This window comes from Oenanthe melanoleuca, chromosome Z, assembly GCF_029582105.1.
Source record: "Oenanthe melanoleuca isolate GR-GAL-2019-014 chromosome Z, OMel1.0, whole genome shotgun sequence".
Classification (NCBI taxonomy): Eukaryota; Metazoa; Chordata; class Aves; order Passeriformes; family Muscicapidae; genus Oenanthe; species Oenanthe melanoleuca.
Genome location: NC_079362.1, coordinates 50,851,924 through 50,877,050, shown reverse-complemented (window position 1 = coordinate 50,877,050; position 25,127 = coordinate 50,851,924). Strand labels below are relative to the sequence as shown.

At 41.5% G+C, this 25,127-nt stretch overlaps 1 protein-coding gene across 6 annotated transcripts in view; it reads left to right on the top strand.

Moving 5' to 3' along the window:
* Positions 1-23,635, top strand: part of KANK1 (KN motif and ankyrin repeat domains 1) — a 125,878-nt gene extending 102,243 nt beyond the window's left edge. For all 6 annotated transcript variants that reach the window (XM_056513852.1, XM_056513851.1, XM_056513854.1 and 3 more), the window contains 9 exons: positions 8,991-9,209; positions 10,081-10,189; positions 11,191-11,391; positions 13,289-13,376; positions 16,005-16,224; positions 18,862-19,004; positions 19,549-19,749; positions 21,925-22,023; positions 22,632-23,635. In XM_056513852.1, the coding sequence (XP_056369827.1) occupies positions 8,991-9,209; positions 10,081-10,189; positions 11,191-11,391; positions 13,289-13,376; positions 16,005-16,224; positions 18,862-19,004; positions 19,549-19,749; positions 21,925-22,023; positions 22,632-22,694 (1,343 nt within the window). In that variant the 3' untranslated portion in view covers positions 22,695-23,635. The remainder of the gene's footprint in view (positions 1-8,990; positions 9,210-10,080; positions 10,190-11,190; positions 11,392-13,288; positions 13,377-16,004; positions 16,225-18,861; positions 19,005-19,548; positions 19,750-21,924; positions 22,024-22,631) is intronic.
* Positions 23,636-25,127: the final 1,492 nt, after the last annotated feature.

Here is a 25,127-nt window from a genome sequence, read left to right as displayed (position 1 = left end):
AAAGAACAAGTGTCAGATTTGACAGAGCTGAAGATCACCTACAGTGTTGGTATCAAACTGGCTTGTTTGCACAGACGTTTGCCTGGATTTTGTAGTGCTTCTTCTAAGGCCACATTGCCTTTGTTCCTTGTGCTGCTCAGACAGAGAACTGTGGGGTGCTTTCCCCATTCCAGCAGGGCTGATTGCTTTTTAATAGGCAACTCCAGAGCACTTCACAGAAACCACATCTTGGGCTTTCTCTGTTCCAGTAACTGTTTGTTGTAATCCCTAGTTAAAACCTTGTGTTTGAAAGGCACAATTACTGCTGGAGGTTTTGGTGACGCTCAGGAAAGGCGAGAATTGCGATTTAAATACTCCTTGCCTTTTATTTATTAATTCTAAAATGTAGACAATTAGTTTGAGGGATTTCTGTATTCCCTGGGGTTGATTACTTTTTAATTTTATTTTTTTATGTGTCTGATAGTCTAGTTTAAAACTTAGCCATTTATTTTCTAATATCTTATTGGTGAATCCAACCACATTACTATTAAGTTTATGAACAGTGGCTTCCTGGAAATCAGTATGTAATGCCTGGTGGTGATTGTTAGATACTTTCTTCTTGCTCCTGCCATACAGTGACTGAAACAAGAGGTTAAGGAGGTGGGAAAAACTGGTGCAAATGCATCTGCCTTGTAGATGCTGAATTGGAAAAAAACCCCTGAGTATGTACTATTTAATGTCAGCATAATACTATTGGCTAATACAAATAGCTATATGAAGCTCTTGCAGCTTGCATACTGTCTTAAAATTTACATATTTTGTTAAAATGCGGCTTGATAAATCTGATTTTTTCCGTGTTGATGTGCTAAATAGAACCATCCATTTAATGAGCTGAGGCAAAAGGTTTATATTCCCGTAGTGAAGGAATAAGCAACATTTATGTAGCAGTAAGGAAAACAGAGGATATTCTGTCTGCATACATGCAATATGATACTATATAAGCAATATTATTATCTTTCTGGTATGCAGTTTATATTGCAGTCTTCTTACAAATAGTGATGATGATAATGATGATGATAATGATGATGATGATGATAATAATAATAATAATAATAATAATAATAATAATAATAATAATAATGGTATCTAGCAGACATTGAAAGTGTCTGTAAAAACAGTGAACCAAAGTCATCACTAGCTGTAAATACTTAATTCCTTTTCCAGCTTTTACTGTACAGTATCAAATGTATAGTCAAGAGGCTTGAAAACATTTGGACACAGGTGGAGCAACAGATCATATTTTCTAAAAATGTTCATACTTGGATTCAGATTTCACATTCCTGATAAAATTATTCTGGAATAATTTTATTTTAACTTGTAATGCCATTATCTTTAGCTGTGGATGATGAGTGTAAAATTTCTTTATTTTTAGTTCCTGGTGAGGGATGTCTGGACTGTGTACATAAATCAAGCTATGGTCTATAACAGTTTAGGCTCATGGAGAATTGGAGTGGAAAATAGATCTTAAGCTTGAGATGTTACCTTATCTCTTTCTACTAATTTTGAAAATATTTCCTTTAATACATTTATCTGCTGGTCCTGCTGCCCTTTTTTATGGTTTTACAGATTATGTGCTACATATTTCTGTATGTAAGAATTTTTTGCTGAATACAAGCACTAACTTGAATAATTCTGTAATCACTGGAACTACTAAAGCCTTTCTTATTCCCTGCATCAGTATTTCATGATAGCCTGTGAGCTCTTAAGTCTTTTTCCTCACATTTAGTTCTCTTGGATGTAGCTTTTCAGGTGTTCTGTGTGTGAACTCTGGCAATGCCCTTTTCTCCAGGCCTGGCACCTCAGACTGATTTCTGTAAAGCTTGTATCAACACAAAAAGCCTTCAGAGCACTGAGTTTCTGTTCCAGTTCAGTTCAAATGAGCAGTCAAGTTGAAGCTATTGAGAGAAGCATGACTGCACAAGCCTTATTTAAAAAAAAAAAAAAAAAAAAAAAAAAGCTGAAATGTCAGTTTCCAATTAGCATCAGTAGCATCATCTTTAGTGCTTTATTCAAAGAGCATCCTTAGGAGTTATGTCTTAGTTTCTTTTAGGGCAAAAATACCTGAGCTCACTTTGAGCCATATGATTTGGGTACCTCCTTGCCACACTGGCTGGCAGTTTTCATCTCTAGACACCTTAGACCTCTGAGTTAATTGGTATTTCTCTTATTGCTAAATAATTACCTTCCCTTCTGTAACTCCAGTGTCAACTCCCCTTGACATTTACATGTGTACTGTCTTTCAGAAGCCCTACTGACCTTAGGGAATTAAAACCTGCTGGCCAGACGAGCACTTTTCCACTCTGCAAAGTCATGTTAGCTGGCCTTGGCAGCCTGTGTGTCCAGCTTATCCTTATGGATGTGGGTCACAGACCTAGATGCTAACTCATCCATATTCTTAGACCAGACAGCATATAGGAAGCCGAAAGAGAGGCGAGTGTGGTCATCTCCTCTGTTTGGTGCACTAGATTTTAAAAGAATTTTCAGGATGTTATGTTTGAATGCTCTACAATGTGTTTTGCAAGATACCAGCCAGAAGCCTAATGTCTCTTGTATGGGTTCTAATTACATGGACTTTTCACAAGTCTTTTCCCAAGGTGGCTGTCTTCCACTAGCAGGGAGTTTTCAAGAATGGCATTTAAAAAGAACTGATCTGCCATTACCCTGAAAAATTACCTGAGCATATTTGACCTGAAACATGCATTACTGTTTTGCCTCCACGATCTTCAGACATCAGTTTTATTGTCACATTTTAGAACAATCCTGACTGAGTGTCCCAGTGGAAGCATTACACTACTTAGTCATCCTGAGGAAGGAGGCAGCTTCTTGTGTTAAAACTTCAGGGAGCGAGAGCAAATGGGAAGCATGTGGTGTCAGAAAGTCTACAGAGTAAGGAAATCTTAATGTGCCATCTGGTGGAAAATATTCCAAGGATTTGAACTTCTACGTTTTAACCAGAGCTGGGGAAGTGGGCTGAGGAACAAAGGGAAGACCAGAATCATGATGGTGATGTGAGAGGCCCCTGGCTCTCCAAAATTGGTGTGTAGGACTAATGAGGTACTGTGAACACGGTGTCTTCTTCTGTGTTGTCAGTTGTAATGCAGGAAATTGGAGAAGGCTGTTTTTCTTTGCAGCTCTTGTGTTTGACCTTTCCCTCTAAGGCTGTGTAGTTTGATGGGTTAGTAACTTCTCTCCTGACAGCATGGACTGTGCTATTGCAGTTGAAGACTCAGGGCTTGCCTTTGGCTCAGAAGCCTGTGCTGATGGGGCACAGGAATGGGGGTGATCCTGTAAAGCTGTGGGTTGCAACAAATCACAGTGGTTGTGAAGGAGGTCCTCAGCTCCAGCTGCCACAGATGCTTGCTTTAATCACCAGATTATGTTTCTCTACAGATATTCTTGCTCGTGTAACAAACAGGATCCATCCATCAGTCTGCTGGGAAGAAGGTGACTGACATATGTGTGGCATGTTACATGTTCCCTGGAAGGTAGTGCCTGATGCAAAACAGCCATGCAGATGGTCCCACCTAAGTGCTACATGAGCACTGTTTGTTTGCTGGTGTCTCAGAGAATACAGTGCCTCCTTTGCATGTTTCATGTGGCAGGTGGTTTCTGATAGTTGTGACAACTTGGGAAGCTCAGATGGGAGTGCTGTTCAAAAATGGTACCAACCTCCATAAGCCTCTTCAAAGAGGTTTGATGTACCTTCCCTGGTTGTATGTTAACACAAGCTTATTACTGTTGTCATTATTGGCATTATAATATTTGCTGGTTTGGTTCAGTGGTAGCATGACATGTAGTGTTTGAATCTAAAAGCTGCTCTATCTCCTGGCTTCTGCTTCTGTTAGCAGAGAGCATCATTTGCCAGAGTGTGGATTATTTTTCCCTTCAAATTTATTGCTGCTTAGAGAGTGGTAGTCTGCAGCCAGTCCTCTCCCTATGGTGTGGCACAGGGATATAATGTTCAGGCATTGAGCATTGTTTGGAGTTCAGCTCCCATGGTAACAGGCACAGCTATGAATATTTAATAGCAAAAGATTCCCATTTTTCCAATGAAGAGTTGTCATATTACAGCTGCAATAAACATCAGCTGATAGAATCAAATCCACATGAAAGAAGTACTCCAAGCTGACCTTCCTACCGTGCCCAGCATCATGAGATGCTTTGATCCACCACTCCTCGGGGAGATGAAGGATGGCTTTCACCAGCTTCATGCACTGTCGTATTGGAAAAGAGAGTATTTCATGAATAAGATGATTAGCTGCTTCAAGATGTGTGATCTTTTGTGGTCAGTCATGTTTAATGAAAATAATTGGTTTCAACTTCCAGTTTCAACAAACTGGATTCACAATCTAATTTGGAGATGGAAAGCAGCTTCTCAGCACAGAGAAAACAGTTAAAGTGAGAGTAAAAATTAGATTCTTCTTGCAGTCCACTTACTAGAGCCTTCATCCTATTAGGAGTGTTTTCCCTGGAGCTGAATGGTAGTTCAACATCTGCCCATGTCTGGGCCCCAAGAGAATCTGCCTTCTGTCAGTTTGTTGTATAAAAAGCTCATGTGTGAAAATTTTTTGTTTTGAAATTTTAAGTTCACTGATTTTTAACCTGGGATGTCTCAAAAGTAGCTTTTATATAATGAAACTGTGCTCTAGTCTTGCGAAGACACTGCATTCATCAGTTGGATGGGTTACTATCAATCGTTGTGAGTGTTTAAACGTGACATGTTTGCTCATTAGTGCCTTTTTATGTACCTTAGTAAAATGGGTTTTTTCTTCAGCAGTTCTGATAAGTTGACCAAATTGAAAGTGGATTAAAATAATTTATATTTAAAAAAAGCTTTTTGAGCATGAAGATTTAAAAGTACTAGAGGAGAGTACTTGAGTTAAAATTATTTTGCAATGAGCTTCTTGTTACTGTGAAGAAAACTTGCAGAGTGAAAGAGAAGTATTTCCTTGCTATATATGCTCCAGACAGTATTTGTGCACTGTCTTTAGTGGGGAATGTGTAGCTTGTATCACTGACCATTATAAACATACTGTGCAGATAAATGCTTGCACTGACCAAAAGGCTAAAAATAATATCTTTGTGCAGCTACCACATAGTAAGTGCTTTTTTTGAGCTAGAAGCCTGTGATGTTCCAGCCAGAGAGCTGGGTTCTCATCCTGATGCTATTTAATACCCCAGTCTTGTTGGCACTTCTCTTGATTTCCAGTGGGATAAAATTATTGTCAAGCTAAATTGTTTTTATGATAATACTTAAGTTTGCTTCCATCAAACTAAATGGAAATTTTCAAAAGCAGGTGAAGGCCAGACTTCTGTTCCCATGAGTTCATCACAAATTCAAAAAAATCTGTTGAGTTACCTGAACCAGCTAGCAGCATGATTACTTGTGCTGTCATAAATGTGAGGGAAGGTCTGGAGTTAGGAAGGAAAATTGTATCCTGATAACAGTAGACGGATAGCACCAGATAGGTGCCAGAAATTGCATGGGTAATCTGTTGCTTCTTTGTAGCAGCTTGGTTAAAATTGGTAAGATTTTCAAAAGAAGCACAAGTGATTTATGAGAGGAGATTCCTTCTGAAAAATAAAAAATAGATGCTCTTGATCCTTCAAACCACTGGACCTAAACCCCTGTAGATGCTTCAATCATTTGTTTCTCTCTGAAACTGATGAGAGCAGCTTTCTACGTAAGTATTTATGTACAGTTGAAGTTAGAAAGCGTTTTTTTTTTGTCTTCTCTGTGTCATACTTCTGCCTCTAAACTACTCCTGAACTTTTCCAAAATCCTCTGCTATGTTGCAAAATACGTTAGAAGTTCTTGACAGCTCCCTGCTGTAGTTTGCTATTCTATCTCAGTACTTAGAAACTTAGGTCAAATTTGCAGTATTTGCCTAGAACAGTAAGCTAAGGAATATCATCAGGGGAAGTCTGCCTGAGGGGCTCTGTCTGGAGGCAGTGCCTGACTAAGTATTGACCTGTTGGCAGATCTGCTGTCAGTTCTGTGCACCATGACCAGGAGAAGGATTCTGCTCAAGCATTCTTGAGATCTCTGTGAAGTGAGAGAGAGTCTATGTTAAGATCTGTGTAAACTGGTGGTGAGTTTCATTCCCACACTGGAGAGATGTGTGCTACCTCCAGCCCTAAGAGTGGCCCTGCAATTCTGTTGGAGGAAGAAGGGATTCAGTTTATTTGGCTTTTTGTTTTGCACAGCAGTAGGTTAATGTAATAAATCATGGTCTGTTTTTCTCAGTGATTGGACTCGGTGCTCTCCAGGTTTATGTTTGCTGTCTTGAAAAGGGGAAGGCCTGGGAGCTGATATTAAATGATAATTAGTGGCTTGCAGCATTAATACTAAGTTGGACCCAAAGCTCTCTTTCCCTCACAGCTGGCTACTGTGCATGCAATAAATGTAGACATCTAAGAGCTTTGCAGGGAGAATGAGTGCACTGACTGGTTTGCCTAATGCACATTTATTGTCTCCTTGCCCTCAAGTCTTGATGTCATCCTCTTTTGTCAGGTGCCAGGGGCAGGCTGAGCAGAGCCCTTTTCTTCTTCATTGGAAGGCATGGATGTCATGCCTAGATCCTGAATTCATTGTGCTGCTTCTCAGCCAATGGTGCATGTACCAGAAGAGGGAACCCACTGAAATTATATTGCATTGGTGGCAGGCTCAGGAGAGGCTGTGAGTCAGGGGACAGAAGTCTACTACTGTCCTTCTTTCTGTCTGTGCTACCCTGCAGCTCCCTCCCTGCCTGTCCCAGGGCAGGAGGGAGACACCTGGGGAAATTCAGGCTCAGGCTTGGGGGGATGGCAGGGGCCCACCAGGTGCTGTTGGTCACCTCAGGCTGGAGCCCCACTTTGCCCTGCCAGAGTCCTGCTCTCAGCTCTGGCATGCACAAGCCTGCCTGTGCCTCCAGACACACCATGGTTGTCACAGCTGCTTTTGTAGAGGAATTGTGATAGCTGGCAGAGGATGCAGACAGTTCTGCTGAAAGCAAACCAGGGCATCTTTGGAATCTTTGCATATCCCTGGATGCTTCAGAGCAGGTTTCCTTTACTTCTTCCCATGTCCTTAGAGGCCAGTCTGGAGCAGAAGAGGTGACCTGGTAAAACCAGCTCAGGCAGCCACCACCAGCTGCAGCTGGAAGTGATTACTGCGCTTCATACTGTTTAATTGTACCTGTCAGAGTTCCAGGCAAGCAGAGATACAGTTCCTTGTTTTTCAGTTAAGGGAGTTTAAAAAAGCATTGGTTTTGGCTTGGTGTTCTACCACCTTGGTAGCCCCCTTCTCCTCTTTTGGATGAGGGATGATGCTTGCTGTTGGAAAGAGACCTGACCGAAGTCAGTCAGTGCTGCAAAGCGGGGAGTGGTGGGGGAGCAAGGGCAGGACTTTCCTCTTGCTTTTCATGGGTGTCCAGGTGCTTAGGCTTGTCTCCAGAAGGGTTGCTCCTACTCAGGGGGCCCTGGGAAGCTGCCACCTTTTTACAGACTCACACACCCCCCTCACATTTCACTGTTTAGAAAAAGTCTTTGTGCTGTGCTTGTAGTGATGTGACTGTCGATACCCTGCTGCACACCTTTCCTGCAGTCAGGTTTGCCTGTATGGTGGAGAAGCTGTAAGCCATGGTGGGACTGGGCTGTGAGCCTCACTGCTGGAGAAGGGTGCTTTGGAAAACACATACAGGGTGAGACCTGGAAACTCAGAGACTTGGCGGGGAATGGGAGCGAAAAGGAGGAAGCTGGTGGGAAGTGACAGTGTTTGGAAAAATCAGCTTAGTTATGTCCTGTTGTAGGAAAAATTTACTGAGGTGAAGTTACAAGGGGAAAAGGCAGTCTAACAAGAACAGCTTGCTAGACACAGATGTAGCTATGTGTCTAAAAATTAATGTTTGGAATTTACCTTACTGCAGTGTATTAGCACCCTGTGCAGTGCCACTCATGAGAAGAATGAATGAGAAGGCTGTACCATAATTCTTGATAAATACAAAGGCAAAAAATAATATGGAGCAAGAAAACAGTGGGAAAGAAAAAAGTGATAATGTTTGAAGCAAGTTTAAAGCAACTTAAGCTTTTTTTTTTTCCCTTGAATGCTAACAAGACCACTTAGGGAAGGATATGTGTGTAAAAAACCGCTCTGTGTTCCACAGACAAAAGCATTTGTGCAGATTTGTGGAGAAGTTGTAATAGCACAGCTGGAGTAACTCCAGGGGAATCTGTAGAAGTCTGCGTAATTAGCACTGCCTTTTGAATACACAACGGGAAAAAGTGAGTGAGCGCCAGCAAATCACTGAGGGAAAAAAGTATAACCCAAACATTTGGAATTCAGTTTAAATACAGCTGCTAGCTCACTACAATCCTGACCAAAAAAAAAAAAAGAAAGAAATAAAAAAATGTAGTGTCTGGGAGTTCATTGCAGTTATCTCAGTAACTAGGCAAAGAATTAGCTTGAGTACTGGAAAAAACGGAAAAATTCCTGAAAATTTTCTGCTTTCATGGAAAATGACATATCTTAAAAAACAAGTACAATAGAAAGGTTACAGTTCTTGCAGATAAAACCTTCAGAGCCTGTGCACGTGCTGTGCTCTTCAGGCATGTCATTGAAGAGCAGCTCAGTGAGCCCACCCTGACTAGGGTTGCAGGAGCTGAGGTCACTGCTCATACTGAAAGAGAAGAAGAAAGAAGGACCATTCCTTTAATGCATTCTAAAGCCAAAATCTTTACAGCTTGTCCTTGTGTTGTATGTCTTTATCAAAAGAAAAACTCATGGCCATTTTTTTGCATTTTCTGAAAACGATCACAGCCTTTTTCCTATTAGGTCCTCAGAAAAGAGTATTTTAAAGGACAAGCATTGCCCTTTTTTTCCAGTTTGTTTTTTTTTTCCCTATGGAAAAAAAAATATTGATGGAAATATTTTTGTTTGACTCCTCCATGATGCTTACTGTCTTCTTTGGCAGGTGCTACTTTGGAGTACATCCCTCATGGCCAGCTTGCAAACACACACATAACTTCAAGTTTGCTAACGCTGAAATTGGAGCAGGACACTGTGCCCACTCAGGAGGAGAGGAAGACTCCCCTGGTGGAAGCTGCTCGGGGAAGGAAGTCTTTTTCTTCTCAGGATAAAGCTCTCACTCCAATTAACCTGACGGATGATCAGCTTGCCTCAGGTCTCTATGGTAATAACTGGCTCACATTCACCTTTCATCATGCTGGTGGAGTCTGAATATGAAATACAGCTAAAGAAGGTTTCCAATATTCTCAAAATTGCAAAAAGCAAGAAAAGATGCAGCTGAGGGTAAAGTTGCAGTGTGACACTGTGTGTCTACAGGCAGTGGTTAGGTTTTAAGTGGCAGATTGTAGTGCATCAGTGAAATGCCATTTAGTGTCTTCCTAAGAAAAATCTACTGAAAGATAGAGGGTTAATAATGACTTTTTTAAATGCTTAAATTTTTATGCGTGTTTTACCTGTCCTTTGCATAGAGATTTGCATAGAGTTTAAAAGTTGTTTCAATGAATACTAAATCTGGAAGACCATCCTTGATTGAACCTACCTGCCCTGTTGAATAGTTTGTTAAATATGCCGTATGCATTGTTAAACATGCTGTCTGTACTAATGTGTCCATTTTGGCAAGGAGCTGCTGCTCTCTGACACAAAGAATTAGGATTTTGTGAACAGAATAACCCATTTCAGTGTTAAAAGTTTCTCACAAATAGCAAAGAAAAACAAAAAGCCCATGTCTTTTCTTAAAGTTTTCTAAAGCATCATGAAGATTAGCAGCATGTTGTAAGCTGGAAAAGTGAGGCTTAACTAACTAACTTAACTTTTTAATTAAGAGAGCTGATTTCGAAGCTGTTGTTCTGTGTTTCTCATGTGCGTTTCAAACCATGACTGTATGTATATTAGAAAACCCAGCTTCAGATGGTAAATTACACAGAGAGCTGTTGAAAAATAGAGAGTTGTTTTGAAAAATCAGCCACAATGCTGCTGCATTCAAAGCTGGCTATGGATTTATACTGATATGTGTGCTTTGTCTCCCTTTCTAACAGTATGTACTAATAATGAGAGCACACTCAAATCTATCATGAAGAAAAGAGATGGGAAGAAGGATTTGAGCAACACCAAGAAGAACCTGCAGTTTGTTGGCATTAATGGCGGGTAAGAGACCTGTCTCCAAAACATCTGCAGCACTTTTCACAGTGGGAAGAAGAGAAAGAGCCCAGGAACACATGCATAGGTTTGGCCTGTCCTTCAGGCTGGGGTGCAACTGCTGAGTGTAAGGATCAGAGGGAAGAATTGAACAGCTGAGCTGCCCTTAATCCTCTTGTGCTTGCAATCATATATGGCATCAGTCTCAAATACCTGTATATTAGATTGCTGCCATATTTACCAGAAGAAAATGAAACAACCTCAGATAGCCGTAGGGAAATTTCTCAGGCCATGCTTTAGTAAGAAAACTTGTATATATCTTTGGTAGCTGACAAGCCCAGTATTATGCTATTAAACAATACAGCCATTGCCCTAGAAATAATTTTTCAGGTTTTGTGTTAAATATATACAGACACCATCCTATATAAATACAGAAGACAGCAGGGAAGATTGTCGTCTTTTAAAATGCTACTTGCCCTTGCAGAATGTTGCAAAGACCTTTAAAATGGTTTCATAAAATTGTTTTTTATATAGCTTTTCTAGCCCTTTCCTGAGATTATTTTTTCATTAGTATGAATGCTTGGTGCAGTATATACCGTAAATATCTCACTTACCTAATTTCCTGCATGTTAGCTAAAAGTATCATTACAATATAGTGAGGGAAAGTTATCATAGGTTTGTTAGCTTCCCTGCTTGTATCTGCTTAGTAAGGCAATACAATTTACACTGAACAACGTAATTTCATTTTGGGAATAAGGCAAGGTCTGACAAAATGTTAAGACTTACATTTAAAAGAGGCTGTTGTTCTTTCATTACACACTGTGAACCTAATCCTGACAGTGTCACTTGCCAGTAACACTGAGTTCAGTGAGTAGAAGAGGTCTCTGAGGTAGAAGCAGGAGGACAGAACTTCTGCAGGACATCTTCCGCTTGCGCCGGTGCAGGCAGGTACTGACCACTGCCAGATGGCACTGAGCAAGCCCCTCTGCCCCTGCCCCTTCCCCCTGCAGGTATGAGACCACATCCAGCGATGACTCCAGCTCCGAGGAGAGCTCCTCCTCGGATTCGGAGGAGGAGAGCGAGAGCCACGAGTACCCCTGCAGCCAGCACCCAGAGCAGAAGCAGCCCGCGCCCCGCGCCGCGGAGGAGGGGGCAGAGAAGGAGAGTCTCCTCCCGGAGTGTGAGGCCGAGGAGGTGGAAATCAGAGAGAGGTAGGCTGCCCCCTCTCCAGAACGTGCCTCTGAGGAGGTCACCCCTGCCTCGTGTCATGGGGCAGGCTGTGTGGGCTTTGCTTGTGGAGAAAGCAACAGCTCCAGCACTGGCTGACTGCTGCCCACTGCCCTCCTCCAGCAGGGAGCCAGAGCAGTTTCATGGCAAAATGTCTGAGCAGGAAGAAGGTGTCAGAGGGTATCTCTCCTTTCCAGCAGCTTGACTTTAAATGATTCATTAACAGCAAGATCCTGGTGGCTCCCCCAGCAGAGGCTCTCTCACTGGGGAGCAGGCAGTGCCTCGTTAACATCCTGGCCTGTAAAGCAGTCAGTAAGCAAACAAATTAATCTTGAGCCGTGCAAACCAGGTCAGCAGCCTGCTGGGAGTGCATCATGCATTTGCACCTTCCACAGCATCTCAGCCATGGCACGGTAAGCTGATGGGGTACAGCACTGAGGACACTGTCCACCCTGAGACCATGTGCTTCATACCATATGAGATTGTAACTGCATCACATTTTCAAGGCTGCTGTCACACACTTGTTCAATATGTCATGTCTTAGGGTACTTTTCAAATTGCTGCGTAAGGTAGGATTTGACAGACAAGGCTGTGCTTTTTTGGTGTATGGAAAGCAGTAGAGTGGTGAGTTTTTACTGATTCTTCATTAGCAAATGGCAAAAGGAAGTATAAATCAAGAGAGTGAAAGGATATCTTAACAGATATTCAGGTTTGCCAGTGTGCTAATTTGGAAAATGATATATGTTTAACATTAACAAAATTAATGCCATGTTTCACTGCAGATGTAGCTTAGCATCAAGTTATCTGTAATTGTCAGCTGTTAAATAAAAGAGATGCAGAAATTAATAATTAAGAGCTTGGAGGCCCTGAAGATGTGTGTTTTGAAGAGCCCTATGCTTACTTTATACAGTTCTGTAGGATAGCCTGTATTACAGGTGGCATAAAAAGGTGGGCAGTCTCTCAAAGGAGCTCTCTAATTTATATTTACAGTAGCAAGGGGTGATTGGTAAGAAGAGCAGCAGAACAGCTTAGATAGCCCTGTGTAGTTAAGGAGCATTTTCTCTGCAAGCTGACTGCCCTGGTGATGCCCTCTGAGGGGGAGAGCCAGGGCACATGGCCAGGTATGGTCCATGCAATGTGGAGAATTTCCTTGCTCTGTTAGCACTAGCAGCTGGCTTGTAGTCCATGAGGGTTAAAATGCCCATCTTACACACTAGTGTGTTAGCTTCTCTGCTTTTTGGGAGAATTTTCTGGGAAAATTGCCATTATCCTCTGTGCAGGTTGTAGGCAAAGGTGGTTGGCCACAGCTTGGTATGACATGTGGCACAGGCCTTGACCTTATTTTTGGCCTACCATAAGTTTTGAAATTTTTAATCACAAGGGAGTAGAAGTGTAAAAATTAAAGAGGGCTGGAGAAAAATTAGATTTCCAGAGCGGGTGAGATGAGAAAAGCCAGTTCCAGTGAATGGGAGCTGGCAGGGAGGCACCTCTTGAGCTGTTTCCCACTGCTTAATTCTGTTTACATCACAACTATTGGCATTTCTCCTTGTCAATCAAGTAATCAAAGCACATAGCATATATAATGTGTGCTCTGCAGTCATACAGCAGTAGGTGAGAATTTCCACTAGAAGAATTGCCAAGTCTTAGAGTAAAAGTGATGTGTTTCCACTCTCCATTCTTGTTTCTCTTCCCACACTCATCTACAGTCAGTGTGGAGGGAGTGTCTGTGAGAAGAGCTGCCAGAGTGGCTTCTGCATGATAGGAACACATGGCTTGCCTGGGAACTTTAACTCCCAGCGAACTTTCAGAAAAACAAATGTTTCTATACTGAAATGCTGAGATAAAATTGAGATTTTTACTGTGTTTTGCTGTCTCCCTCAGGTACGAGCTAAGTGAAAAGATGCTTTCTGCCTGTAACCTGCTGAGAAACAACATTGATGACCCCAAGGCATTAACCAACAAAGATGTGGTAAGCAATACAGGTGAAAATTCTCTCTTGAGATGCAATAGAAAAACTTCAGGAAGAGGTAACTTCTGGTTTTGCAGGACCAGCACCACAGTGGCAGAAGAGGATTTCATATTTCCTGCAAGAGTCACAAAGCTCTTCCTATCAGGACACTTTCATCCACAGTGCTTTGTGTGCTTCAGTGTTGTTGTCCCATGGCACACGCATCGAAACAGCAACATGAAAGTAGAGTTCCAACACACCTGTGTTATTTCTGTGGGTTTTTTGGTGCAGCACTGCTGTGGGCAGCTCTCAGGCCTCACATTAGGAGACTGCAGTGGGTGAAGAGCCTGTTGCTTCCTGTGAGGAAACCTCAGAGTCTGTTCTGAAACACTAGGTGATCTGCCTTCTTCTAAGCACAGGGATGCTGTTTGTCTTGTTTACTGCACTGGTGGTTTTTATCAATGCTGCAGAGTAAGGAGGATTCATTGTTAGTACTTAAGAAATGCTCAAGTCTCAAGAAATAACATTGTATTTGCCTTATTGGCAATGCCTCACATAGGGATTGCCTGTGAGGGCAATCTGCAAGCAAAGGAGCACTGCTGAAAATTATATGAAATTGAATTTTGCATTTGTTACACTTGTGAAGTGATAGACAAGACAACAATTCAGTGTCATTCTCCTCTACTGCAGAGCATCTGCAGCTTCTTAAAGTCAATAGTGTTGTCTGTATGACACAGTAATACTGTCTCTGTAATACTCTGTCCAGTTCTGACATCTGTGGTCCAGGGAGTGTTTTGAAAGGTTGTTTCACACAGTTATGACACATAGTTTTTAATTCTGTATTTGTCCTTCAGGAGTAGTTTAGGCATGCAAATGACAAATGCTTTAGGCCCTCTTGGGAGTTGAAAGTGTCAAAAATGCCAAAACCAGATGATGATCTCTGCCTTGGAAGTGTAATTTGAATTTACATTTTTCTTTCTTGTGCCTGAAGTGTTTTCCAGCACAAGCAGTGCTTTGTAGGTGGAAGCTGAAGACTAATCAGCTCCTGTCCTCTGTCTGTCTGTTGATAAAGAAGTCTTGTCCAAACATGTTAAATTCAGTATAGCTAAGGATCTGTAGAAGTTGTCCCAAGCTCTTCCAGCAAACCTCAGCTCTTGTAGCTGCTGTTTATACAGAAAGAGCTGTGGACTGCACCTTTTTGAATATGATGGATTAATTGAATTTAAATTTGAATTGAATTTTAAAAGTGTGTTGTTTGTTTATTAATATGTGTGATACTGTGACTAAAAATAGTTTCTTTAGTGGTACTTTGAATTCAGTATTGCCTGAAATATTAAAAAAAAAAAATTAAATTGTGTCAGTTTATGGCCACCTTTGCTTTTCAGCTCTATGTTCACTGAATACATACATCACATTATTGTAGCCCTGATGTAAAGTATTCTGCTGATGTGTTTACACAGTATAGCACTGGTGTGTGTAGAATGTTTTCTCTTTACCAGATGCAGACACTTCTAGAGCTACTGGTGTGTTTTCCCCAGACGATAGATAAAGGTTTTGAGTGTCTTCTCTGTAAAATTGCCCTTGAATTTACTGGCCACCTTGCAGGTGAGGGTTTATGGGAAAGATATGGTGGTCCTTCCAGGTTAGAGAAAGTGTCTTGAAGTCAGAGCTGGTGGTGACTGTGGAAACTTCTTGGCTCACAGTGAGATTTGCTTTACCTACCTTGATGCTCCTACTCCCCCATTCTGTCCATACCCATGGGAAAGTGTATCCTGAATGTGCAGAGTCTAAAATCTCTTATTACTGCAGCCAGCCAGCCTTCAGGCGAAAAACAGGTTCTTCCTTTTTTTCCTTTTTTTCTGCAACCACTGTTACACTGTTTCTTTCCCCAGTGGTTCTTTTCAGCAGAGCATCTCCTGTCCTTCCTGTCTGTCCAGCAGATCAGATTTCCTTGACTTCTCTTCATTCTTGCTGCAACTTTGAAACAGTCTCAACCAAATATTTTGTGTTATTCAGTGATCAGACCAAGCAAAGTAGTCCGGGTGTTGTCTTCACAGTATTAGGCAGGAAGAAGGGATTTCATCACATGCCACGCAAGCTATAAATCTGTTCATTCATCCCAAAGCAGTATTTACCTTCTACATTGCAATGTGATGTTGGGTTCAGTTTGTAGTTGTCTGTAATGCTCAGCTCTTCTGCAGAGCTGCTGCCCAGCCAGTTCTCATATCCTTTGTGCATTTGATAATTTGTGCCTCAGAACTGGGCCTAACTGACTTAGCATGATGTTGTTCTAAGTCCAATGAGAAAGTCTTGAGTTTATCAGTGATTTATAAATGTAGTTAAGTATTTGATGGAAATCATTATGCAAGTTTTTTTCTCACCAGCATTTGATAACCTGCTAAATTCTGAGAGTATCCTGAAATTCTGTGCCCTCAGAAGTGAAAGTCAGGTGAAGTGAGAGGAGGTACACAGCTGGTGTTTTAAAGTGGACTTTAGTCAGAGAGGAAGCTTCAGTCTGTACATCCTGTTTCTGAATACTTTCTTCCCACATTGAGTAAAAAAGACTTGACCTGCATTGCTGACTTATGGGATGGAAAATCCTTTAAATAGATTGTCCATATGTAAATTTTTCTGTCTTGGTTTCGGCAGAGGTTTTGTTTAAATACCATCCAGCATGAGTGGTTTCGTGTCTCAAGTCAGAAGTCAGCTGTCCCTGAAATGGTTGGAGACTACATAACTGCTTTTGAAGAGATCTCTCCCGCTGTCCTCAGACATATCATCAACATGGCAGATGGAAATGGAAACACAGCTCTGCATTATAGTGTCTCACATTCTAACTTTGAAATTGTAAAGCTTCTTCTGGATGCAAGTAAGTTTGCTTTATTTTTTTTAACTATTCTTGGTTTTGCAGTTCTCACAGGTGAAATTCTTGATGGACTAGAGGCCAAGTTTGGACTTCTTCCAGCAAGTGATTTAACTGTTAACAGTTGGCTCACTTAGGTAGTCTAGAATCTTTGTTTCTAGTACTAGCTTTGGAGGTGATGCTACTTGAAGAAGTTAAAAACACACTTAGGTAAATTATATACAGGGTTGAGATAGATAGTTAGATTCCTGACTCTTGGACTGTAGTCCCAAGTTCAGCATCACAGTCTTCAGCAGTTTTCTCTGGAGTCAGCACAGCTGCTGCACCACTCTGTAGGGTGCTGATGGAGGAAGATGCATTGAGGTATAAATACCATTTAACATGAAAACTTAAACACTTAAACACTTAAACACTTTGTCTAGAGCAGTGCAGAAGCTTTTCTGGCCACCACATTGACTCATCTATGATACTTTCCTGAGAAACTGGAGCAATATGGCTTTCTGTCACACAGACCATTTTCCTAGTCCATAAGCAATCTCATGTGGCTTCATGTGGTTGCTTTTGTTGCTTCCTTTTCTTTATCCTCTTGCAACACACATGCAGAAAGGGTAGTGGCAAAGAGGAGACTCTGGAGTATCTTCTCCCCACATTTGGTGTGCCAGATGGCATCCAGCAGAAGGTATCACACACTGGAATTGGTCCCAGGCTGGTTGTTCAGTCTGTTTAATCCTAGTTTTGCTCCCTGAGTGAAGTTGGTTTCTCTAAACTAGTTGAAAAACCTGTCACAGTTGGTTGTGAAAGCTTAACTAGGCCAATGACTGTCTGGAGTGTAAGCCAGGCAAGTATTCATAAATCCAGAAGGGTAGCATCAGATAAACAAGGATATGAATGATACAAATCTCAGCTTTGATAACCTAGCACATGTGTCACACATGCAGAGACTTCCTCAAGAGGAAAGTGAGCACTTTGAAATCTCTGGTCCTTTTGAAGGCAGTCTGTGTTTGGGAAGAGTGAGTCACAGCAGGGGAATGCAGGGAATGTCAGGAGCGTGGTGGAACGGGGCGGGCTGGCTCTGCAGCACAGTGTGGTGGGAGGGAGCTGCCCCTCTGCTTCCCAAGGTGTCTCAGAGCAGCAGGAACACGCTCATCTCCTGCTGAAAGCCAGAACTCCTGCAGGTCCTGGCAGCTAGTGTATGCCTATGAACATCAGGGGTGTTAACTGTAAAATGGAACAGTCATGACTAGTCCCAGGTAATTCTCTCTGCAGGGGAACACTGCTCGTGCCAGAACTTGGAAAATGTTTGCAAATAGGCAGATTCCTTCAGGTTTCAACAGTGTTCCTCTGTGTCTCAATGGTCACTGTGGTCAGCTTTGCAGTGTGGCTATACCACAGGTAGATTCTTACACCAAGAACTCTGTGTTTGGCAAGAACAGTGCACAAGATGAGATGAGAGAATCCTCCATAGCATGAAGCAGAGTCACCAAGAGGACAAACAGGAGAAAAGTTTCCCTCATTAGCCATATAGAAAAGGAGCTAAATGTGACCTCAGAAAACACACTCTGGTAAAGTAGTCTAGTCAGAATAGGAGCACACCACTTCCAAAAGTTATTTATTACTCAGGATGTAATGCATCTAGCAGAGTGTTGTGTTCTCTAGTTTCAGTGACTTCACAGAAGTGATGTCTGAAATAGTATTGGTCTACTCGTTATAAGATATCATCACTGATGTCTATTTAACATGAAAAAAATTTGCAGTGTCTTACATTTGCACTTGAATTACTTCTGAAATGTTCTTTTGACTGAAAAAAATCCTTTGGCCATAAGTCTAAAGAATTTCCTAAACCATTTTTGCTTGTTAAGATACATGTGGTGCAACTTAACCTCTGGTCTGCAGATAATGTTTATGTAAATCTGAGTCCTTGCTTTCCAATACAATGAGCATACTGAAAACCTTGCTGCCCAGTAAACCAATAAGCACTGCTGAATTTCTGCAGAATTTTAGGAACAAGGACAGACTGGAGGCAAGGTCTGAACAAAAAGGAGAAATCTTGTTGCTTGCTGACACTGGTCAGAGGACTTGCCTGTGTTTGTACCCAGAGCAGTTTTGTTTGTGGTCAAATACACTGTAGAACTGGCAGCAGTCTTTAATTTAAAGGGGTGGTTTTTTGGCAGTTCCAAAACATATTGAAGTACACTTGCAGATTTTTAAAGTAAAGTTGCAGGATCCTTTCCACTGACCATACTGCTGGACCACTTTTATTCTGCAGTATGGATGTCCTTGGGAGAAGAGCTTAAGGACTCTCCTGACAGTGTTTCTGAATATCATGCTAAATTTCAGACCACTTGCTTTTACAAAAGAAAAAATAATGCACAAATAAAGCCCTAAATGATAACATATAAAATGTCTTTGTGCTCTCTCTTGTGTTGAACACATAGTACAAAAGAATTCTTTTCTTTCTGTGGCTCAAGAGCTCCTCTGTTAATTTTTTTTCTTGTCCACCTTCCCTTGAATTGCCTCCATTATGAAGGCAGTTGTTTCTTTTTCTTTTTATAGGCTGCTTACTGACAGTTTATTCAGTTGATTAGCACAATTACTGCTTTTTTGGTTCTTGTTTTCTGAAGAAATTATGTCATCCCTCTGCAGATGTCTGTAATGTAAATCATCAGAACAAGGCTGGCTATACCCCCATCATGCTTGCTGCACTTGCAGCTGTGGAAGCAGAGAAGGACATGAGGATAGTGGAGGAACTGTTCAGCTGTGGGGACGTGAATGCTAAAGCCAGCCAGGTCAGTCAAAGGGTTCATGAGGCACATTTTTACTGCTGTACTCCTGTGCCTTTTTATTGTTCCTTCCGTGCTCCCATCCCTGCTCTTATCCATTCAAATGTTGCTCTCACTGGCTTTCATCATCTGTGGGGTCTTTATGGATGTTTTTGATTGTTATATACAAAATGGACCTGTGGAAGAACAGTTGAGCCTCAGGTCTGGACCTCTTCCTAGAATGAAGGTTGATCATTGTGTGAAAGAACTATTACTGAATTTTGGGCGGCATTTATAAATTCTGCAGCATTTAGCTCCTTTGAAAAACTACAGATGTCTGAAAACAGATTGGATATCTTCCATTAATTCAATAAATAGTTATGTGAATGTGGGATATATGATCCATAAAAGCTATTTAAATGATGGCAATCAAAGCCTTGGGAGTACTGTTTAAAATAACATTTTTTTTCCCCAGAAGAAACAGTGTCCAAAAAAAAAAAAAAAAAAAGTGCTCATGCTTTATCATGCTTGTCTCTGTAGTTATCAGGGTTTTCCTCTTGTCTCCTTGCAGGCTGGTCAGACTGCACTGATGCTAGCTGTGAGCCACGGCCGGATAGACATGGTGAAAGCTTTACTGGCCTGCGGTGCAGATGTCAATATCCAGGATGATGAGGGCTCCACAGCTCTGATGTGCGCTAGTGAGCATGGGCACGTGGAGATTGTTAAGCTTCTGCTGGCTCAGCCTGGGTGTAACAGCACCCTGGAGGACAATGTGAGTTGCCTTTCAGTGCCTCTGAAGTCTGCTTGGTTGAATGTCTGACTCCGAGTGCCAGAGTACCAACCACGTGAATCTTCTGCTTAATTGCTAGCAAGTGCTATGATTATTTAGCTGGTGTTTTTACTGTTCTAACAGACATACCTGGTAGCAATTTCTGTGGTTAGCTGTAGGTGTTTAGTGGCCAGAACAGAAAAAAAACATTTGTTAGCTCATAGTAAAACATCTTTCCCTCTCACATTCCTTCCCCCTTTCAAAGGAGTTTTCCAGTTTTGTTTGTGGACCTTATCTGGTGATTTAGGCCCTCATTATGTTGCTTTTCTGTGCCCATGGCAAACATCAGCCCTACAATTCTCTTGAAATTATGTTCACACTGTTCCTGGCTTTTGAGACTATAGGTTCAATCTTAGTCATGAAGCTACACTGTCCTGACAATAAATGGGTACAGACTGTGACTTCAGTGCCAAGTGAGACACCTGTGTATTTCTTGTTTTCAGGGATCCTTGCAGCCTACACTGTCAGCAGACAATTTGATCTGTAGATTTCTCAAGCTTGAAAACATTGGCTTAGCTTGTTTCTTGCCACTGCTATGTTCTCATTAACAACATTTCTTGCATACTTTTCCTTTCTTCCTATTACTTTACCCACTGAACACTGAAATGGAGCCTGGGTTTGGGATTTTGGAGGGCAGTGGGTGAGTGGTTGTTGAAGCTATTACAGAGAGACAAGAACACCTTTTCTTCATTCTCCCACCTGCTGCAGGAGGCAGCTCAGTTGCTCACAGTGCTAGTGGTGGGGAACATCTGGCTGGAGAGGAAAATATAGGAAGACCTCAGTCTAACAAACACTTTCAGAAGCAGTCTAGATTATTGCTGCTCAGATGCTATTAGGACTATCAGATATGAAATTAATAATTATAGTCTTTATGGGGACATGATATTTAACTATTCCTCTGGCCAGTACTTTCCCAAGCACAGTTTGACTGCTGCTTATTCACAGATTTGTCTGTGCTGTGGGATTGAGATTTTTAGCCTTGCCCTAGCCATTCTGAGTGTCACAATGATTCTTTTCCAGTCTGCATGATCAGTAGTAAGGTGAGCATCATCCTGCTAATGTGTGCTGCAGGGATTCAGCACCTCTCTTTAAGAGCTTGTGTTGACTGAAGAATGTTAGCTGTGCATTTGTCATGCATTATATTGCATTGTAGTAGACAGCTCTTCTAGCTCCCTGTCTGTTCAGGACAATTAGATTTATGTAAAATTGCTCCCTTTAGTCTCATAAGACCTTCCATATGGATGCTGTCCATTGCGTCCCATGCTGTAAAAAGGGTTTACCATTTAAAAACTGGTGCCAACTGTTCCAATACCAGTTCTACAACATGGCTGGCATGTGTGCTCCATCCCTGTGAGACATTTCAAATACTGGCATTAATGTAGAGACTTCTGTGTGCAAGAGCCAAAAGCCAGACAGTGAACCAAGCACCAAGTTTCACATCACAGGTTGCCTGACGTCTGTGTCTTCCTGGACCAAACATGGTCCAAAGGAAAAACAGCAGATCAGTAAAACACTCTTTCAGCTAAAGTACTTTTTGCTTCTAGAATCTTCAACTCCTGTGGTTTTTGAAAGCAGTGGTATCTTCTGAGAAATGGAGGTGGCAGTTTTTGACTGGGAAAGTCCTTTTGTTTGTATTTAGACTTCCATCAGGGAGCATATGGAATTATGAGTGCAATTTCTCTTAGCGTTGATGGGAGCTATACCACAACAATTACCATTTTAACACAGCAATTATCATTATATTTGACTAGCATTTTTCCCTCCCATATCATCTCTTCTACTTGTTACTGACATTGTAGTTTCTCTGAGACAGCCCAATCTTCTGGTCTTACACAGCACTACATGTAACGTTACTGTGATAATAGTGTGCTCATTCTTCCACAGCAATAATTGAGACTCCTCGTTTAGAGAAATTATGAGGCTTTGACAATTGGACTGCCTCATAAAACAGCAATGCAAGGCTTAAAACAAAAGAAATTATACTCTAAATTAACCTCTCTGGATGAGCAGTAGGGCCTCCACTTAATAACTTCACTTCTCTGTGGGCTGGTGGGGCTTTTACGAGATCTGTTAAAGCATACAAGCACTAATTCTCTTGTTTCTTCTTTCTTCTCTCAGGATGGCAGCACAGCACTTTCAATAGCCCTGGAAGCTGGACATAAGGACATAGCAGTTCTCCTCTATGCCCATGTCAACTTTTCCAAAACCCAGTCACCGGTTAGTACACAACCTCCTGTAGGTTATGTTTTAACTCGCTGATGTTGAGTATAATAGTGAAATGTAAACAAGAAATTTACTCCCTGACAGCTGTGCAGCAGTACAGCATGTGAAATTCTGAGTTTATTTGCAAGACAATTTCTGTGCTGTTAAGTGGAATGTACTTTTTAAAATACATGTTGAGGAGAAGGTTGAAGCCTAGCTGAGGGATAAGTTCCTGCTTCTCTTCCTAATTACCAAGGGGTACAGATAGCTCACTAGCAAGGTTCACTGATTCTGGCTAGTGTGCAGAGGTGCTGTTGTATCATTTTAATGGTAATTATTGACCTGGAAACTGAAACATAGCTGTTCTAGGTGTCTTGGCAGCTATCCACTCCTCCTCTAGCCCTGACTCACTCTCCTGATAAACTGCTGCTAAACACCTCAATGTCTAGACCATATGTATTTGCAGTTAGTAGGCTGGCACTTTTCTTCCTAAAATCTAAAAACACCAAACCATCTGTACAATTAAAGGTAAGGAATTGAACAGAGTAAGTCTGACTGTTGTGTTTTCTATCTGCTGACTGGAATAATTTCTTTTTGATTAACTGTTCTTTCTTCTTTTTTAGGGCACTCCTAGGCTCAGCAGAAGGACATCTCCTGGTCCCACTCACAGAGCCACATTTGAGTAGTAGTGCATAAATATCTGTAAAAAAATCTCTTCGCCATCTTTAAGCTGCTAAATGTTACTGTTTTACTGAGACAGATACTGAATGTAATTGTCTTGTGCCTGAACTCACCAGCAAAGTGAAAGCAGAGATCTAATGCTAAAGGTAGAAAACCATAAACTTGAAGCAAGCATATAGTTAAGCAGTGCTCAGTGGAGAACCTTAGCCAGGACTGTTCTTTTGCTCACATACTCATCTTTCTGTACACTGGCATAAATCCTGTTTTTCTTTGTTGTAGATTATGTTTTCTTTCTTATGTTATGTGCAGACTATGACTTCTAAAGCTGTCCATGCAGGGGAGTCCCAGTGGCTTATTTTTAGTCATTCTAAAACATATTTACTGTGCCTAGACTTCATCACAGTAAACTTTTCATAAATTTCATTCCAACATGATTTTCATGTTCTTAATTACTTTGAAATTCAGAAGTTGCAGATGCTTATGTAGTCAGCTCCATGGATCTTGAGCTGGTGGGTGAGTGGGTAGGTATTGGGGATAGAGCCTCTTGTCAGGTCTGAAGTTCACTAAATAAGTTGTTGCTAATTGGGGATAATGTATAACTTTTTATATAAAAGATACTAGTATCTATAAAATTAACTCACACAGTATTTTCAACATTTTATATTCTTTAATAATTAAAACCTACATGAAGAATTACATGTCCTGTTACCATATTTTTATTAACTGTTTAAGTCTATAAGCTCCATACATGTTTATTGGAGAATAAAATTAGAGGTACCAGCTGTATATTCCCCTTGAGTGGAATTGAGTGTAGTTCTTGGTGCGTATTTATGGAATGCTATTACCTTGTCACATTCACTTTAGTCAAGTGTATTGAATTGTTTGAAGTGCCTTAGACTCTTGCCATATTTTCAGAATAAAATTTCATTATGCTGTTTTACTCCTCTCCTGTTTTACCTGTGATTTGTCATCATCTGGAAATGTTGCAAATTACAACTGCAGCAGGAAAACAAGCTAAATTGGTATATCAAGGCAGGGAGGACTAGACTGCCCACATGAGGTTTTTTCTGCTGACTGGAAGAGATTTGCAAAGATGATCTGCCTTTGTTTGTCTTGCACAGGCTGCACCCTTTGCTGTTCATTGAGGAATGACCTCTCTCAGCCATCTGAAGCATCTTGGGGACGTGTCAAAGGACTGTGTTCAAGCAGTGTACTTGAACTGAAAAGCAGTTAACTGAAATAAAACCCCTTGGGCTTTATCTTACAAACAATCCTGTCAGCTTGGTGAAGGGAATGCTTTTTAGATGGCATGGGAGCAAGTCCTAAGCTAATGTGTGTGTATCTTTGTCAGTTCTGGACTACCTGATGAGACAGGAGCACACCTCAGTACCTCCTTCAAGGGATCTGAACAGCTGCTGTTCAAATCTGTTACTCTCTGTGCTTTGTCCTTCTCTCCCCAAGTCCTTATCAAACAGCTTTTCCTACAGAGTCCCTTTGAAATAGGGACCCACTGAAGCCATTCTCACTTGGCCCACATGACTTGGTGACTTGGCATGCCAAGAGCTCTCCATGGGCCAGACGTGGTTTGGCCCAGCACTGCAGGTAGGGTGTGATAACCAGTGCCCCAGTGCTGGAGTGTCTCCTGGGCAAAGGGCAGCTGAAGGACCTCTGATGGGGGGACATAGCACAGTGGTCCCAAACAAGCCCCCTGCCCCTTGATGTCAGTCAGTTTTTACTCTTGCACCTCTCTGGCTTTCCTTCTCACTTGTCACTTAGCATGTGTTGGATGCTCTCTCACCTGGATCCTACATGCAAGGTGTAGAGGCCTGTCACCCAGCAAGCCAAATTACTGTGAAAATAAGGTCTTCCCTCTGACACAGGACTGACAGCAAAGAGCAGCAGCAGCAGGAAAAAAACCTGGACAAACAACAAAACACCAAAAAATGTCTCTCACTTTGCCTTCCCTCAAGAGTCAGTGGGTGCAGGCTGTCCTGTGTAGCAGGGTGGTGCACACAGGCATCCACCCAATAACCCAAGATTGTGTCATACACAGTACACAACAGCAGTGCAAGGTTACCAATGGATTCCTCATTCACTTAGGATCTGGGTGGTTTTATAACTAAACAGAACTAGTGCAAGTCAGATCTCCCTGGCTTGGGCATGGCAAGAGTTGCTTTTGAGTCTTTTTCAGATCTGTTGATCTGTCATCTCCTGCCCCAGTTTGAACAACTGTCTTTTTTCTTCATGAGTTTAAAATACAGGGCTAGAGATAAACAAACCAAGCTGAAGAAGTGGAGAAAGCAGATGACTGCTTTAATCTTTCTCCAGAACTTTATCTAGTTTTACAGAAAATCCAGTTCACTTATTTATACACGCTTGCCTGTATCTCATGGATTAAATTCTTGTCTAGCAAAGAGACTTACTGCCAAGACAGAATT